This window comes from Panonychus citri, unplaced genomic scaffold, assembly GCF_014898815.1.
Source record: "Panonychus citri isolate SS breed McGregor unplaced genomic scaffold, ASM1489881v1 Contig00101, whole genome shotgun sequence".
Lineage (NCBI taxonomy): Eukaryota > Metazoa > Arthropoda > Arachnida > Trombidiformes > Tetranychidae > Panonychus > Panonychus citri.
This window is the reverse complement of record NW_026515506.1, coordinates 142,409-162,066: the sequence shown is the minus strand read 5'-3', so window position 1 is coordinate 162,066 and position 19,658 is coordinate 142,409. Positions and strand designations below refer to the sequence as shown.

General features: G+C 30.1%; 1 protein-coding gene across 1 annotated transcript in view; it reads right to left on the bottom strand.

Annotated features, from left to right (window-relative positions):
* The window catches only part of LOC128388677 (mucin-2-like), a 58,445-nt gene extending 51,190 nt beyond the window's left edge, over positions 1-7,255 (bottom strand). Inside the window, exon 1 of the mRNA XM_053348108.1 lies at positions 6,852-7,255. Within this exon, the coding sequence (XP_053204083.1) occupies positions 6,852-7,008 (157 nt within the window). The 5' untranslated portion in view covers positions 7,009-7,255. The remainder of the gene's footprint in view (positions 1-6,851) is intronic.
* Positions 7,256-19,658: the final 12,403 nt, after the last annotated feature.

Genomic DNA, 19,658 nt, shown 5'->3' with positions numbered 1-19,658 from the left:
AAACTAGTTTAAGATTAGTGAGTAAACTTGATTGCAAATTTTATGTTTTTTTTTGTTATTGTGATTTAATTTGATCATCATCATGATAGAGATGAGGATGAGTTGTTACTTATGATGATGATAAAGATGATAAGTGATAAATGATAAGGATTAAGTATTGGAAATGATTAATGGAAAGAGAAGAAGAAGAAGAAAAAAAAAAGTTCTGACAACAACAATTTTCTTGTGATTCTGCTCCAAGTTCCGACTACTCATGTTATCATGGATGAACTTTATCAGATTTACCCTGAGATTGAAATGATCCAGGATGAAGTGTCTTACCAGTTTTTCATCCCTAATGAAATTTATCATTTCCATCATGTATTTTCATGTAAACAAAGTGCAACTTTTGTCAATAGACACAATTATATGTAAAGGAAGATAAATATCAGATTGCAAATGGAGAATAAAAAAAAAGTTCAATTGTTGTGAATCGAAATCTAAATTATTCAATATCGCACCAAAGATCAATATCATGATGAAGATGAGGATAAATAGATAAGCAAATGAAGTGAAAACTTTGAGTTGGTGTTGATAAAAATCATCAATATGCTTTATCATATTGATATGAGAAAATGAGAGAGAGAGAGAAACAAGAAAATTAATATTGAGAACTTTTTTTCTTGCGTTCACCTAAAAAATGACCTGGTAACAAACTCGTGATAAATTCAGGTAAGTTTGAGAGGAAGAAGAAAGGTTTTTATATATATATAAACATATCAACGAAGATGAAGATGAAGATGAGTGAAAAATACTTTGACCCTGAAAGAAATATAAGATTATCCTTAATCTTCATCTTTTATCATCTTTAGGTTAAGAACCCTGGTTTTACGTGTTGATCGATTTCGATGATAATAGCTCATCATCTTCATCCATCTTCCTTCCTCTATCTCTTCCCTTTCCAAATAAAAACAACAACAACATGAAGATGAAGATGGTTCATTGAATATATCGCCCCATTTGAGACCCGAAAATATTATCTTTAAAAAAGAGACTGAATAACATGATATTCAAACGGTTATAATATTAGATTATTATTACTGTTTATCGTCATTATATCTCTCTCTCATTTGCTCACTCTGCCTATCAAGTATCATTATCTTCATTGTCGCCGATGATTCAAATTTCCAAGATGCAGTTTCATCATCATCTTCTTCATCGTCTTCATGTGAAGCAATTTTAAGATAATTATCGTTCGTTATTATTGAATATTGATCTGTTATGTAAGAGAGAGAGAGAGAGAGAGAAATTAACTGTTCAAAATTAATGGTATTCAACATTCAATTGTGGAAGATAATTGTTCTAAATGAATTGAGAACAATTTTTAAAATTAGAGAATTGGTTTCATTATATTATTCAGATTCTAATTAGTGAATAAGAATCTTTTTTTTCGCTTTGAATTTTTCTTCTTTATAATCAATGTTACCCTTGAATGCGAATTGATGTTCAGTTGAAAAGGTGAAAATTGATATCAATGAATTAAGGTGAGTCAAACTGGGTTAGCTATTGAATTATCGTAAGGTGAGATGGTGATAATGGTAAACGAAGGCAGGAGCGAGTGTGTGTATGTGAGAGAGAGAGAGTTACAAATTTTCAAGGATTTCGAGTGGGTGGTAAGCAGAAAAAGGGAAACAGGAAGTTGAACTTAGCCTGAGGGCAGATGTAGGGCACTAGGGGCAGATGGAAAAGGGCAAAGTAAAGGTAAAGGTGAAAAATCAGATAATAATAACGATGATGATGGTAACAAGATGATAAGAGGATGCGGAAATGAGGAAGAGAGGAAAAGACTCGAGATAATCAAAATCTCCAAGAGGTGAATCAATGTAAGTTTTACCAAGTAAGATGATCTAATCAATTTAGAGATTGAGAAGATTATTATTGAAACGATTGTCTTATCTGTCTCTTAATAATAATTATCTTTAATTATTATATCAATCTAATGATTATGACGATGTCAATTAAATGATGACTGATGATGACCTACAAAAACAATCAATTGTGAAAGTTATTTTACCGGAAAGAGTAAGCAAAACAAAAAAAAACTTTTTCAATGAAAGTAAAAGTAGGATAAATATTATAAGTATAATTAATATACACAATTTATATTGTATTTTAAGGGTTAATTTGATTGTAACAATCAAAAAAATCACACTCACTGATTGAAGTACATGAAATAAAAAGTGATGTGTATTAAATTGTGTAATCATATTTAATGATAATAGGGAAGTGCCAAAAAAGTGAGTAAGTTAATTGTTGATTATGATGGCGATCGATTCATTTGTTTCAATAACAATTAACGATAATCAAAAGGTAAGAGAAAAAAAAAAGTTCAAGTAATTGAAAGAATTGGAAAATTATAATCAACAATTTTCATCATCATTAATCAATCATCATTTGGATCACCAAATTTATCAATTGTAGACAAAGATTTGATTGTTGTGAAAGTAATTGATTAACAATCAAGTGGATGATGATGATTTTTTTGTGATATTTCTGTTAGTTAATTGTTGTTAATTAACTTGATGTGTATACACACACACATGATAATCTTAACCATGTTTTTCAATAATAACAAGAGAAAACAAAATCAACTGATTGTTATGAATATATATGAATTGGTATCATGATTAAATAGTAATAGTTAATTATTACAATCAGGAAATAATATTGAAGTAATCAAGTTAATATCTATTAAAACAGTAATCTAGTGATCAAGTAAATTGTAGTTATTTTAACTACAATTAAGGTAGTCACAGCTTGAAGGTGAATTCAATGGTTTGTAACATTGTTAAATTACATAACAATTAACTTTTTTTTTCACCATGTTGATGGTTGTTATGATTAACTAATTAACTAAACTATAAGATTTTGTTGTTCCCAATCTAATTTGATCATCAATCAGTAAGTAAATTTATATATATATTAGTATTTAGGGATAACTATTGGTGAATTTATGTGATTATTATTCAAAATTTACCCTGAAACTAAATAGCCCTTGGGGCATTTAAATTGGGCAATAATGATGAATATATAAGAGAAAAACAAATAATAATAATAATAATCAACAGTTTCTTATTATGAGAATGATGAAATCAACTTGATCCTCATCCGGATCATCTGTTTGACCTCATCCCTGCTCATCTTTTTACCTGTTATCTTACCTGTAAAACTTGAATGTTTGGTCAACATAGAGACTGGACTTTGTTTTACCTTTCAGATTGATACAAATTTTTACAGGTAAAAGAAATGAAAATGACATAATAAAATAAAGATGCTAACATATTACAATTAGTTTCACTTGGATGATAAGGATTGATGATGAAGATGAAGTTGATGATGACCAACAACAGGTAAGTGATTATACTGTTTCCTTGTTTCTTTTTCTTTTGACAGGTAACCTGTCATTTCAATCTACCTGTTGTTGTTGTTGTTATTTTTTTTCTACAGTTTCTATGTTTATATCAATGTGATGAGGATGATGAGACTGATGATGATGAAAAAATGTAAATTATTGATAAATTGCGTGTTGGAAGATGAAAAATAAATCAAGGTAAATAATCAACGATTTAAAAAAAACATCCAAAGGTAATAAAATCTGATTATAACAATAGGGATTTTTGAAACAACAACAGTTGATTAAGGTTAATATTGTTATTAATTGTTATCATCATCATGTTAATTACAAGATGCTGATGATAATACAGAGGGAGAGATGATGATTAAGATGATGTAAGTTCTGGATTGACCTGAAAATAACAAGATAAAACAACTCAGGTAACATGTTAACCTAAAAGACTAATTATCATCTTAAGCCCCTTTTATTTCATCTTCATCAGCACTCTCATCATCATGTTACAAGGTCATCATTCATTGAGCCTTTAATCATTATCATCTTCATTGTAAATCTTAATTGTTCAACATTAATTTTAATTATCTTCCTGCCTTTTAACCTCTAACGGTTAAACAGTTAAGTAACAACAACTAACCAACAACAAAGGTATCAAAAGGTAAAGGCAAACAAAAAATGGTATCAATTGAACAAGACAAACAACAATCAGTAAATTGTTTTACTTTCAAACTCTTTAAACAGGTAAATTAGTTTTAATTGTGATAACAATCAAGAGCAATAGAGAGATAGGGAGATCTGACAAGTTGAGAGTCAATTAAATATCCAATATGTTTAAGGTGCTTAACCATTTGGGTGGTTAATTAATTTCTTGAGGATAGAAATTAACAATTAACTCAATTACAATAATGATCGGTCAACATTGAATTTGATCCTGATTCAGTTAAATTGACGGAAAAGTTGGTTAATTGCTACAATATAACAGGTTAACCTGTTAACAATTTAGATTCATTGAATTGTCATTGAACTTTTCTTATTGAGGTACTTTAACTAATTGTCACCCTAATCAAGCAAATTATAATATATTTATATAAATATCAGATGATTTAAAGGTTAATTAATTGCAGTTAATTAGTTAACCAAGTAAAGTTCATCATGAAAACTGATTTGAATTTAAAATCGTTCAAGTAAATAATCAATTCTCAATTTAGTTTCACTCCAAATCAATAAACTAACCTAATTGTAATATATTCACAGTTAAATAGACTCACACACCTTTGATTAAATTGTTTAAAATTGATTATTAACAGTTAATTGTAATGGTGAATATAAGAGAGAGAAAAAATCAAACTTTTCACTGAAAATGAAGTTTAATTAACTGATTGTTTAACAATCTAAATTACTTTTGTATCATGAGGAAATTAATTTCATGAGTTATCATCATCATCATCATTAATCAATAGTCTAATCAAAATGTATTTAATTATCTTTGGGTTACCTTAATTATCACAATGAGATTTAGCTGATAATTTTGCAGATTAATTCTCAAAGTATTATCATTATTATAATTAACCAATTGATTTTCTGAGACGAGTTGGTAACACGAAAGGTAAAAAAAAGAGAGCTGGTCAAAATAACGGTAAAAAAAATAGCTGAGCGATTGGTCAAGCGTTTGGATTGGAAAAGGTAATTAACATTATTTAAACAGGTAAAATTTGAAACAGGATTTAAAGTGAAATCTAATCTTGTTTATATCATATTAATAGTAAACTGACCGAGAAAACGAAAAGGAAATGGTCAGTATTGGGAGAGAATTGATAACCTTAAAGATGATGATGAGATGATGGTGATGATGAATTTGGGTGAGGCTGATTTGCTTCTGAACGTTTAAATATCAATAACGATGATAAATTTATCTATTACTCTGAATACTTGACGATATCAATTCTGTATTCATTTCAATGCTGAATCAGGTTCACCTTGGATTATAAGAGATTAGGATTGATATCATCGAATAAGAAAATTGTTATTAATTTTACTTTTCTATGAAATTTTGATTTACCTTGAATTGTCATCATGATGATGATGATAATTTAATGAATTTTCTGAGGAAGCGAAAAAAATTTAATATCTAAATTATAACAAGAGTAGAGAAAAGTTTTCAAATTTGTTTCGATTGTAATTGTAATAATTATAATTGTTTCAGTTTTTCTTTCCGTTCTCGATTTGTAATTAAAGCGGAAGTTAATTTCTTACAGTCTCTCCTTTTTTTTTCATCATCATCATCATCATTAAAAATCATCTGCATCTTCATGATAAAATATCATTATTATTATTATTTATATAATTTCTTGAAAAAAAAATCAGGCCTAATGATGATGATGATGATACCTTGATTACTTGATTATGTGATCATTATAATTGTATGAAAAGGTAACAATTGAAATCCAAGTAAACCATTGAAGTGAAAGTTATGTTTTTTTACTTGATGTTGGTAATTGTTTTGAATTAAGTAAATCAAATGTTACTCATCATCATCATCATGGTACACCCAAGTTAATCATAATGAAGATGATGATGATTATGATGATGAAAAGGTATCTGAATGATGAATGGAGATCGGTAAGAGAGAGAGAGAGAGAGAGAGAGTTGTCATAAGAAGATGATGCTTTTGTTATTGAATATTAAAATGATGAAGATGAAGATGAGGATGATGATGATCTCAATTTCACTTTCTTTCGAATATCATTTTTTCATCTTCTTTGTTTACAGTCACACAATTGAACAGGAATTAATTTAATCACTGATCGTAATTGGGGAAAAAAGTTATATTAGAAGTGGAGATAAAAACTACGAACTTTTTAATTCGATCAGAACTTTTCTAATTTTTTTCTAATTTTCTTTTTTTTCCTTGATCGAATCGATCACTGATTTGATGTAAAAGCAATAGAATTAGGTAATCATCATTAACAATTAACTAATTGCCAATTGATTGCGATTAACTGTAATATCCAACATTTGTTTGAAGATAAATTAACAACAATCACTAAATTCACTGTGAAAAAAAAATCGCGAATCAAAAACTTTTTTCATCACTAATCATCGTTAATTGTCAATTTCACTTTTCAATTCCGACTTGTGATTGATCGTTGATTATAATTAAATCAACGATGAGGTGATGATTATTGTCAAAACAATTTGATCAACTTTTTTCTTGTCACAATCCATATTTGATATCACAACAATTAGTTTTGATTAGGTGGAAACAACAACAACAACAAAAAACACCAACATTGTCAACACCAATCAACTAATTGTTAATTTGATTGTTAACTTTGGATTATCAGTCTTTTTTTGTTTCTCGTTTACAGATTTTGATTTTAAATTTAGAGATCAACAGTTTGGGATACAATTAACCGTTAATTAAACTAAAAGGATATTATCAAAATTAAGATTTGAAACTTACCATTATCTAAATTATTATATCCATTGGATGACAATTGTATCCTATTATTATTTTGATCATCATGTTTACCATGTTGATCAATTTGATTAGTTCCGTTAATGTAAGTTAAATTGTTGATAATTAAAAGAGTCAAAATCCATATTGTCACAGGCAACATTGCCAATCACATTTGAACACACTTCAATCCTTAATTAAATTAAATTAATTATGGACAAAAATCAACAAGATGATTTAGGATAATCTAATTTCTGTCCAGTTAATCAATAATATTTCGTTGATTTTGGTTGATTTCCTTTTTCAAAAAACGATTCTAACAACAACAAAAATAAACCCAATTTAAAAACTTTGTTAACTGTTTAACTTGATTGTTGATTAGTCCTTAACTGTTTGTTAGTTGATTGTGATTCTTTCCATTCATGATTACATTTCAAACTGTTTCCCACCTTCTTTTACCTTTAGCCTCCTCCTTCCTCGATTTTTACCATCAACAAAAACCCGAAAAGTGGAAAAACTTTACCTGAACCCGCTCTCCACAAGTAACTTCATCTCTTGGAGGAAAATTTAACTAAAAGGAAAACTTTTTTTCTGGTTAACAATTTGAATCGAAAAAAAATGTTTAGTTTCGCCATCTATCGTTAGAAAAGTAAGATGAGTTCGATTTATGAAAGGAAAACTTTTTTTTCACCTTCTCACAATTTAACAACATTCTCACTCTACTAACTGAATTTAGTCTGGTTTTGTAATATGATTCGCGTACCGTAGTGTTTCCTGGTCTAAGAAAGCAAACTTTAAAATGAGAGAAACTTTAATAACAACGAACCAACTTTCAGAACAATAAACCAAAGTTTGAGTATTCGTTTCCTTTGTTACTTGGGCACTTTGGGATAAACGCAACGATCAATGTAACGATAACTCTTACTAATGTACACGAAGTTTCATCAAATTCAAGTAAAGTGCTAACTTATCTGACATACTCTCTCACTCCACTCAAGACGATTTTAATGCCTTAGTTACAAAACAATTAATAAATATTATTATTTTCCTCTTGTGTTTAATTCATAAATGCGTAATTTTCATAATCTTTTGCATGCCTCTCTCTCTCTCTCTCTCTCTCTCTCTCTCTCTCTCTCTCTCTCTTCTCTCTTTCTTACCCTTGCCCTTTCTCTACCACCTTCCAGATCAGCCTGTCTTCATGTACAAGTACAAGAGTAACAATTTAATCAGAATTTGAGTTGAAGACAAGAGCTTTGTTATTCAGAACGAAAGGGTTTATCAATTAAGTAACCACTTTAAGAGCTGCAAAAGTATGTAGATGAATTTTATTTTGTATTTTCTTTCATCTCTCACAACGAAACTTAAGTGATTTTCTCTCTGACTTGTAAATATAAAATCTATTGATTCTGATAGTCTCCTTACTTTGTTATTGTTTCTCAAATGTTTAAGTTATTAGTTTTAACCCTTTTATCAACTTTAATTTACGTTGTAGGAACCATTAGTTATACTTTTAACGATGAAAATAATCCGGTACAAAACTTTCAAACCTCTTATGGTTGGAGTGGCATCGAACGAGTTGATAACATTTTCGCCGTAATTAAACATCGCCATTTGACCAAACGTGCTAAAAACTTTCCCAGTAAGCTAAACGAGAGATTTAATAACATTAAATTCTCTGGTGATGAGAAAGGCCACTTGATAGGTCCACAATTTTCTGGACCCGATGAATGGTACAATCTTTCACCACAAAACATTCGGGTTAATCGTAATGCTGAGCTGGATTCCGTTACACCAGGCTGGTTTAGAACTGAATGTGAAGTGGAAAAGTTTCTTGCCGATAGAGAACAAAATTATGTCACTTGGGATGTACACATGGAATATGCTGGAGAATCGAATCGACCCTATGTATATTTATTGAGAGTCAAGTTTTACAAAGGTGATGTTGAAGTGAATGAAAGTAGTACCAGCAACTCGAATCCATTCGTTAACAACGATAAAATATATACCTGTAAAGGTTGTTCTTCTGATAAGTGTGTAGTTGTGGACCAAGTTTCAATGAATGGAGACTCTTCTTTAATAACATATAAGTGAACGTAAAAATCTATTATCTCTTGTATCTCCTTGAAGGAAATTCAATAATCTACTGTTGGAAAATTGTACTAAAAGTTTTCAATTATAAAGTTTTAATCAAAACATTTAATAAGTATTGATATTAAATATTCAATTGAAGCTAATCGCTAATTGTTTGGTACTTTTTTTTACAAATTAATCGAGTCTTTGTTGCCTCAACTATTAAAGTGTCATCCTCAAGTCTATTCAAAGGAATCTTTAATTTTGACAGAATTTCTGTAAGCAAATGGAGAGATAATAAGATAGATAGATAGAGAGTGAGACAAACAGAGAGGAAGAAAAAGGGAAAGAGAGAGAGAGAGAGAGAGAGAGAGAGAGAGAGAGAGAGAGAGAGAGAGAGAGAGAGAGAGAGAATAGAAGTTGATATAACGAAGATACTGAAAGATATCAATAGAAATTTTCATTTATTCATCTCTTTTATCCCTTCGAACCTGAAGATTATTTTTAAAAACTCTCGAGAAATCATTTAAATCTATTTGTATTTTCATGAAGGAGAAATAATAATATTGTTACACTGATAAATATCCAAGAATTTAAATGAACAGTTACAATTGAATAGTTGATAATATAATGATTGTGATTATTTCCATTCATGGTTAGATTTCAAAGTGTTTTGCTCGGAGCGAATCTCTTCTTCTTTTCATCTTCCATCTATTGGAGAAAAAATCAACTAAAAACTAAACTTTTGCTCTTATTCATCAGTCTAGTCTCGCAATCTATTGTTGAGGAAATGTATTAAAAATTTAGATGAAAAAGTTTTTAATCAACTTTGTTCATTTGAAATGAGCTATTGGAACAATTAAATCTTTTCTGTATTAATAAATGAGCAATTATTAACCGAATAGAAATTAAATCGACCAATTTACTCAAAGATAATTTTGGTAAACTAATTGACTTTAAATCGAAACTAAAAGCTCTAGAAGCTCAATTTTTGTTCTTAGTTCAAGCGTCATATAAAATTGAGATGACAAAGTTTTTCGTCATTCGAAATGAATAATTGGAACAGTTTAATTTTTATTAATAAACGAGCAATTAGATAATTGGTTCTCTTTTCAACTTTTTCATTATTTGTACACATAATTTGATTAAAACTTTTATTATTTACATTTGATTTATATGTACAAACTTAACTTATCTATGGTTAGATTGTCACTGAAGGTTTATTATTGAGATTATTAATAATACATGTTATAATAAGTGAATGAAAAAAGATTGAATGAAAAATCAAGATAAACTTTTATCCTTTTTACGGCGCAACAGGTAAGTCACCCAATCAAAGAGTAAAGAAGGCCTCAAGCGGCTGAGGCAACGGTTGAACCAGGAGGTAGGATCACCTTGGCAACGTAAGGTTCATCATCAATACATTCATATACATGTTCAATCATGTGATGACAAGAGTATGGATTACATGATTGTTTAGGATTATATAAATGATAAAATGATTAGGTGTTGGTCCATGGTAGCCATATTAGACCGTTATGGCAGCAGCGGCTGCAGCAGCTGCGGCAACTGCGGCCGGTGTTAACCTACGACAACCATAATCAGATCCACTTTCGGTGGTGGCAGCGTCACTGGCAAGATAATGACGCGATGATGAAACTCCGGATAATCCACCCATACTAGATGAATTACCAATCATGGGCTGTGATAATTGAGCTGGATTTCCAGTAAGATTTTGAATAGATGGATTCTTATTATAACCTCCAAAAACGAATCCCCTAGAAAGTCCTCCGTTAAGGCCACTATTAAGAGGAAGGTGATGTACACCAATTCTTGAATAGGTAACTAAAAGAAGTACTAATCCAAGGCCAGTTAATATGATAGACGAGGCAATGACAAATAAAGCAAGATGAGAACGAGCCTCAAGTGAGCAAAGATTGGCAAACATTGGTAAGGCTTGTGTTGATGTTGACCAAGAGATGAGTAAAATAACTATTAATGGTATCAAATATGATGTTAGGTAAAGATAGCGTCTCAAATTGAGACTCTCAATTTAACTGGATTTATGCCACCGGTAAGTATTGAAGCCGTTGTTGGTGTGGTGGTGGTGGCAGTTGATGAGATATTCACAGAGGCAGAAACGGTTCCTGATGGACCAAGGACAAGAGATGGATCAATAAATTGTTTCCTTGATAGGCGTACATGAAGCTCAAGATCAAGATCAAAAAGAATCCAAACAAAATGAACAAGAAGAAAATAATGATATAAGGCAACAAGAAAACCTAATGAACGAAGGGTTGAAGTGTTGAAGTGTTGGTTGTTAATGAATTAGATGATGATGATGATGATGATGATGAAATTGATGTTGTATTGAAATAGTTTGGTGAAAGGTAAGTACCCAGAATTAATAATAACACAAGATGATCGAGTAATAAATTGATTGTAACATTTTTACGAATCAATGCTGATTTCTTGGTTTGCAGTGAACGAATAAGGACAAGGGTAACCAAGGCAATTAATAGAATAATTGAGTTTAGAGTTGATCCAAGAATTAAAAGAATACGAATTGTTCCTTCATTTTCTAAATTACTGTAATAAAGTTGACCGGAAGATGATTCACTTGGTGGTGGTATGTATAAATTTTTACTCTTTTCCCCCAATAGACAACATTGAAGAGACAAACGAGAAAATATTCTTGATACAACATCAATACGTTTTGATCGAGTGGGAAATTTTGACCACCAACGGGAAAATACATTTTTATTTGGGTGTTTGTTTCCTTTGATAACCAGTGGCCTCTGAAATGGGAGAAAAGTAAAGTAAAAAGTACGAAAAGTTATACATATTATTAATACGAAAGATGGAAATTTGATTGGATGGATAAACTTAACGATCGACGTTCTTACCAATGTATAAGAAGTTTCATCTGAAGTAACGTTACCATCTTTATCCCATCGTCTTTGGTATCTCATACCGTTTAATTCACGTGCTGCTCAGCGGTTATTCTGTATCGAAGCTTAAAATAAAAGAAGACAATAGTTAACTTTTTTTTCCATAAGAGATTAGCCCTTCTAGTTACCAAACTTTTGCAGTTTTGTTTATCTTTTCATTGCATAGGTGGAGGCACAAGGTTCAGCAAATTACTTCAAACAATATTTTCCATGCAAGTTTAATTCATATTTGGTTGAATTTTAATCATTCGACTTGATCAAAATTTCTCATTCTCTAGTAAACCCTAATCCCGAGTCTTATGATATTATACAAATATCATTATATCGATATGTAAAGAAAATAAGAAATCTTTTCCTAAATAAATTATAAACTAATTCATCTAATATAACACAATATGTAATATATCCGAGGCAACTTTTAAGAGCCAAATGAAAGCAGATGATTAATTTCTCGATTTGAAACAATAATAAAGTGAAACAATTAACTAATCGGAAAAATAGTGAAAAGATATTTAAACTAATTGTTGCCCTTTTCGGGCTTTGGTAATAATATACTAATGAGTAGCAGAAACTTTTCATGTTGAAAAAAAGTTGCTTCAAGCAATTGATTGCATGACCAGCATCTTTTTGTTTCTGAGCCATTTTACAGGTAGGAGAAAGAGAGAGAGAGAGAGAGGAATAGAGGCAGAGAAGCTGTAAAAAAGGGTGTGTCAATTACCTCGACAAAATGTTACGACTTTTCTGTTCATTTTGATGCTGCACCCAAAAAATATCAAAGTGAAAAACAGCAAGAAAAATATAATACATACGAAGTTTAAATTCCTGTTGCTTCTGCTTTTTATCATTTTTCCTTCTTCTTGATGATCATCTTGTTGATGATAAAGATTCTGTAACTAATAACATTGTTAAAACTATTATATGCACCATGGTACAACTATGATGGCTTCTGTCTCATCGTTTCAACCTAATCCTCAGGCCATTATCAGCCCAGGTTCGGGGTCGATTTAATCATTTCCTTTTAGGTTCTCAGGTCATTTTTTTGCTGTTGTTATTATTATTTCTGGTTACCTTTTCTTATAATACTTGCACTGCTACTACTATTTATGTCCAAGCCTTAAAAAAATATCATTATCATTAATAATATGATTACATGTTTACCTTTTTTGTTGTTGTTGTTAAACGCAAAGGTTGAGTAAAAAGTTATTTAGTTTTCAAGTTAATTTTTTGGTTATTAGTTTCATACACTAATTTGATATAATATTGATTGAGAAAAGTTTTTCCTCTCTCAATATTTATTCACCTTTGGATCCTATTCATTCATGATAATAGGTAAATAAATTTTCACCATTATATTAACTATCTAATCGATACACTTTACCATTGAGCTAATCATTATTGTAATAATACATTTACTCCAATATGATACATAATCGATTAAATTAATCATCATTAGAACTTTTTTTTCTCCTTCCAAGTTTTTTTTATATCGATTATCAGTTCTAATGATAATATATATTTCTAAATACAAATTTCGTGTTAGATTGTTTTCATTTTATTTAGTTATTTTAATTTTACTCTTCTATTACCTTTTCAATGATATTATTCAAAGTTTACCCTGTCATAATTAGATGATGATTAAGTTGATGATTATCATAAATGATAATTCATTCAAATTGATATTAATCATGATATTTGAATTTCTGGTTAGTTTTTCATTCGCTTTTTACTCAGGTTTCACAATTAATCATTAATGAAAACAATCAACATCAACACAAGATAATTATCAAAGTGAGGAAACGAAATGCAAAAAAAAAGTTATGTAAATAGAAATGAATAAAAATAAATAAATCCTCATGAGGAAATAAACTGTCGAGCTGTAATTAAGTGACTATTGTTAAATTGTTGAGATGATTTGAGTTAATTTTACTAATGTACATTGATCATATTGAGGTAGTTGATCTAATTTCATGGATTTTGTATGCAATTTGTTATGGTAATACAAACCTTATGGTCAAGCAAAAAGTGAGTCTGGTCATCATTAGTTGATCTGTATCTTATTATCACACTTAGAATTTGTATATTAGAATCTATCTATTGAAAACTTGTTGCTCTTTCCATGTTTTATACTGTGAGACAAGATAATGATAGTAATGGTCAGTATGGTCAATGGAGATTCTTCCTCTTTTGTTGCTGTTGTTTCTTTAAATTTCAAATCTGATCTGTTGGTAAAGGAGAAAATATAAAAACCTGGTAACCACAAGTCTTTGTACAAAAGTAAATTAAGGGTAAAACCCTTCGGGGCTAAATAGTAGTTCTCATTCAGTCAATCACACTTTTGGGCTTTTTCACCGCAATCATTTTCTACCTCTATTGTTGACACTCAATAGCAAATGGTAACAGGGATGAGAGGAAGACAGTTTAATGATAACTTTGGCCTGAGTAAGGAGCAACTAGATTGTAATTAGAAAGTTGTAACCCAACAAAAATAAGATCATTTTTACCTTTGAAAAGATTAATTTTTGCTGCTCTTTCTGGTATCAATTGAAAAGGTAGAATATGAAAAGTTAAGAAAATTAATAGAGAGAAAGAAACAAAGAAAGATAATAATTCTCGTCGTTTCAACACAACGAATCAGTCCATCTATGTAAGAGACGATGATGATAAGGTATGAATAAGTAAAGGTTAGGGATGATGGAGATGAAGATGATCTCCTCCTGAGTTTTGTTGCCTTCCTTGAGGCGATTTTTAAGGTTAATTTGCAAAAATTGAAACAGCATAAAAGCGAAGGTACATTGAGATGATATTGTTGATACTTTGGATGATGAAAGTGAGCTTTAGTCGGCAAAGAAGAGAAAAGAGAAATGAACTAGGTAAGCAATTGGTAGAAAAGAGCAAAACTCAGGTAAACTGAGAGAGAGAGAGAGAGAAACTTTTTTCTTCAATGACAGTTATCAAATTAAAGTAACTCTTAGATGAACTTACCTTTTTTCAACTAACTTGTTATAACCTTGTTTGTGAGAGTACAAACTTTTCAAGCTCAAACTTCAGGCCTCAAAAAAGTAAAAACTTTTTTTATGATCATCATCAACCATTTTCACTGCTTCTTTATTTTTCCTCTTACTTTATTACTTATCTTCCTCTCATATTCTCACTTTCATTTCCTCCCTCCTCTCTCTCTCTCTCTCTCTCTCTCTCTCTCTCTCTCTCTCTCTCTCTCTCTCTCTCATTCTCTATCACCATCATTGAGTCCCCTCCTTTTCCATCATCCATTTTCATCATCAATCCCCCATTTACTTTTTACCTGAGACTCTCTCTCTCGCTCTTGCTAATACCTTAGTTGGAGGGCCAGTGAGTCTAATAAGCTAAGAAATTACCTTAACAATGATGATGATGAGGATGCAATGAGAGAGAATGTTAATTAATACTTATATCAAGGCTTAACTTTGCTTCTTTCTAAATGATTGCAAACTGAATAATAATGTAATTGCTAAATCATTAAATGCTTATTATTGTTACTTAACATGATTACATTTTGATAATTTACATGTTACTCCATTTAATGTTCTGTTAACAATATCGCAACTAAAAGACAGAAATTAAAATCATTTAAAATGTCAGAACTTTTTTTTATTATGATTATTTATTTGGTCGGCTTGAAATTCAGTTCTAAGTAATATAACAAAAGTAAAAAAGAGAAATAGAAACAAAGTTCTAGATCATTTTCTATGTAATCGTGTGTAATTAGGATTCGATGGGATGATTTGTATTATATTTTTGTTTCTTTCTCTTTATTTGCTAATTCATTTGCACGATAACCAATGATCCATGATAACAGTTAATAGATTGAATAAATTATATTACAACCAATTAGTAGGCAATATAATCAAACAAATCAATTTACAATTAAGTTAATTAACTTTACTGACCAATCAAGTTAAGTCTCAGCATGAAAAAAAAGGTCCAAAGAGAAAGTTATTCAATCAATGACCATCACTTTGAAATTCTGATGGAAACTTATCAACTAATAGATTTTCAATTGTAAAGTAAAGTACAACTACAATAATAGATAAACTAATCAATGATAATTAAGAATCAATTTTGATGAGAGAGAGAGAGAGAGAGAGAGAGAGAGAGAGGAAAACTTGATGATAAAACATTAATCCCTCATGTTAAGCTTATCCAAATCTTTGTGAATTAACTTTTAAAAGTCTATTTCAAGTTGAATGGGAAGAAGATGAAAGAAAAACTTTTAATCTCTTTTTCTCAGTTGGTGTCCATGTTAATATATTCATTGATTGTGGATCACACTGTAAGATATTAAGCTACAAATTCATTGGCAGAGATAAATAAAGAAACCGCAAAGTTAACATGTAAACATTTGGTAAACATCAAGATTTCAAGTAAGAAAAGCAACAGATTAAAGTTATTATCATAATCAGTCTCATCATGATTGAAATTAGTTGATATTCAGGAAAAGATAACATCATTTATCTGATTATATTGATGATAATAAGATGCTGTGGATGATGAGCTTTTGTTTTGTATCCTATTGAAATTTAATGTAAGTTAAAATGATTGGAAGCAACATGATTATGATTAGGGATGCGAATGATAATTATGATGATGATTGTATTGTATTGTCAAGAGAAATTGATTGTTCATTGGCTGTGATGATGGAAATTTGCAAATATCAATTGCATTTTGATTTGTTGCAAATTGTATCCCAATGGTTGAACATTTTAAAAGTTATTGTTGATTGTTGCAATCAAGAAAATAAAAGTAATAACTCAGGTGAATGGTTATACTTTTTTCACCTCTAATCTAAAAGGTGTATATGTACATTGCCTAGAAGCTCATATGTTTACCTGTAATCTGCTTTTGAGCTTTTGTTGTTATTTCAATTTCAATTCAATTGTGAATGAGAAAAAAAAAGTTTACGCTTCAGTCAAATTTTTATGTGTAACCAAATTTTAAGCTTAATCAATTTTTGCCTCGATGAATTTTCAAGTCTTTACAATAAGTAATATGTAGAGAGGTTACAATGGATGATGGAGAAAGTAAGTGAATTGCAAGATGATGAAGATGAAGATGAAGATAAAGGTGTAAAGGTAAAATTGTATTATATTATCAAGAGACTGTCTGAATGGAGAAGATGGATGTAGAGTTGTTTGAAATGGAGAGAATTGGATGGAAAATGAAAAGAGAATGAAATTGAAAAAAAGATAGATAGAGAGAGAGAGAGAGAGAGAGAGAGAGAGAGAGAGAGAGAGAGAGAGAGAATATCAAATTGAAGAAGATAAGAAAAGGATGATAATGATGATGAACTTGGTGATGACTGAACTTTCATTTGTTGCCTGGAAAAATTTCAGAAAGAGGCTGATGAGATGAAAAAAAGTTGGAACATTTTGTTGACCAAAATGTTGAGGAAGTGATTTCTTCAGATGAATAACCATGAAAGTCTATGGCTGTGCTTGGGCAATTCAACCAATTTTTATCGATCTTTTTTTGCCATCTTCTCGGTGACTATGAGTCCTAGAGATAAAAGATTTTAAACTTAAGCGAAACTTGATTGACCTTGAAACACTTTCGCTCACCAATCATTTAAATGACCTTGATCTTTCAACATGAAAATCGAGTATCGCCTAAACTCATAAAATTCAAATCTTTTATCTCTAGGACTCATAGTTACCAAAGAGATCGCACAACAAAACTCCACGAAAATAGCTGATTAGCCCTGTTGATTAATACGCTATCAATTGGTCATTTTAAAACTTAATTCAATTTATCCAACATTTCCAACTGAAAGAGATTTTGAGCTTATTGTAACTACAAGTCATAAGATATAGCAGTTTAATATAAAACTAGTGATGATCTTTATTCAGAAAACTTATCTCAACATTGGATACAACACTAATGAAAGAATAGAATCTTCTTCTACTAATTATCTACGATCTTATCTAATTATCTATGAAGTTCGTTAGTTTTGTCTTGATATGACTTGAGTGATAAATAGACAAATTGATCCAATGGAAAACTTTCAATCATATTGTAACATCTATCATTAACTTTTTTCAGCCGAATCAAAATTTTTTTGAGTTAAACTCTACAAAGGCTCACTGTGTACTATTTAAGCCGAATCTAAGTAACGAACTAAAAGTTTGATTTGACGTAGAATAAGTTGACATTTTAACCTTAACAAGATTAAAGTTAAACCATTTTACCTCAAATCGAATTTCATTTAATCTTCGCCAAGTTTAATGTAACAATATTGATTAACAGGATAGTTAAAAGAAATTGGAATAGTTTCAGCATAATTACGTTCAGGTGAAAATTTGATGAAACTGAAGAATCATATTGATAATCAACTGAATACAAAGTTTCAAGGTCATTTGAAGATAATTTCATCAAAGAGTCTATGGTGGCGAGTTTTCATGAGTGTTGCGTCAAAGAAAATCACAAAATAGAACGGTAGAAACAGCCGAATAGCCCGAATAGTATAATAGTAGAAGCGAATAGTATGTCTTACTAAAGGTTCTGTTTCTAGATAGAGATGAAAGTTTAAGAAAATGAAGACAAGGATGATTAAAGAGAGTGTATTTCGAATTTGTTAGCTGTTTTCTTTGGTTTTTTGACTTCGAAAGAAAAAAGAAAAACTTTGAGGGAGAAATTCTTTCCGCTCTTTTCTTCCTCATAAGTTTTGAATTAAAATTCTTCGAGTGTCCATTTCTCTTCATATCTTCCACCATCTCTCTCTCTGCTGAAATCTTTTTTATAAGCCTAGAGGTAATTGCAGCAGCAGAAGATGAGTGAAGATGATGACCAGCATCAATTTTCATAAATTTGAGTCTAAACTTTTTTTCTGCTTCCACAGAAATATAAATAATATAAAAAACATTTTGTCATAAGATTGTCAAGTTATATGCACATGGAATAAAAAATTTCATCAACCATAAACTTAAGATGGTCAAGAAACTTTTTAAGAAAAAAAGTCATGATCATAACAATAAGCAGAGGTCAAGGCAAAGTGATGACAAAAAATTTAAGGATGAATAAAATTTTGAAATGGACACGACGAAAAAAGCAGGACAAAGCTAAAAAGGACTTGACCGTGACTATTTTTTATCTTCATCATGTCTCTTCATTTTCATGATGATATTTCATCTCATCTTTCACGAAGGCAAAAAAAACCTTTTTTTTGTTATTCAGATAAAGAGAGAAACAGAAAACTCATCTTCCACTCTGATATTCTGATTGATTCACTCACCTAAACAACATGGAATCAGTGAATCTCCATGGAACTTGAAAACTTATAGAATCAATGGACAAGGGTCAGTACGATGGTAGTTCAGCTCATTCCTTTGAAATTCTCCCCTGAGAACTGAATAGAATATGGATTAACAATCATTCTTTGCTTGATGAAATCATCATTATTTTTTTCCTGAAATTTTCATCTCTTTTCATGATATTATTTCATGATAATCGTTACTTATTTCTCATATTATCAACAGTTTCAACTTTTCCATGGTACCTTGATCATTATTCAATATCATGATATTTATTGAATGGATTTTAGTGAAATAAACTCTGAATATCATGAAAAAAGAAATAATCATGAATTTTTCCTCCACGAAAATCATATTTTCAAGAGCAGAACTTATCTCATTTCTTTATATTCAAATAGGCATAAAAATGAACAATATGTTAACAGGTTTCATAGATTCTTGTGAGTGTTCAAAGTACCATGAAAATAGTAAAATGAAAGATTGTCAAGAATCAGGAAAATTCTGATGTT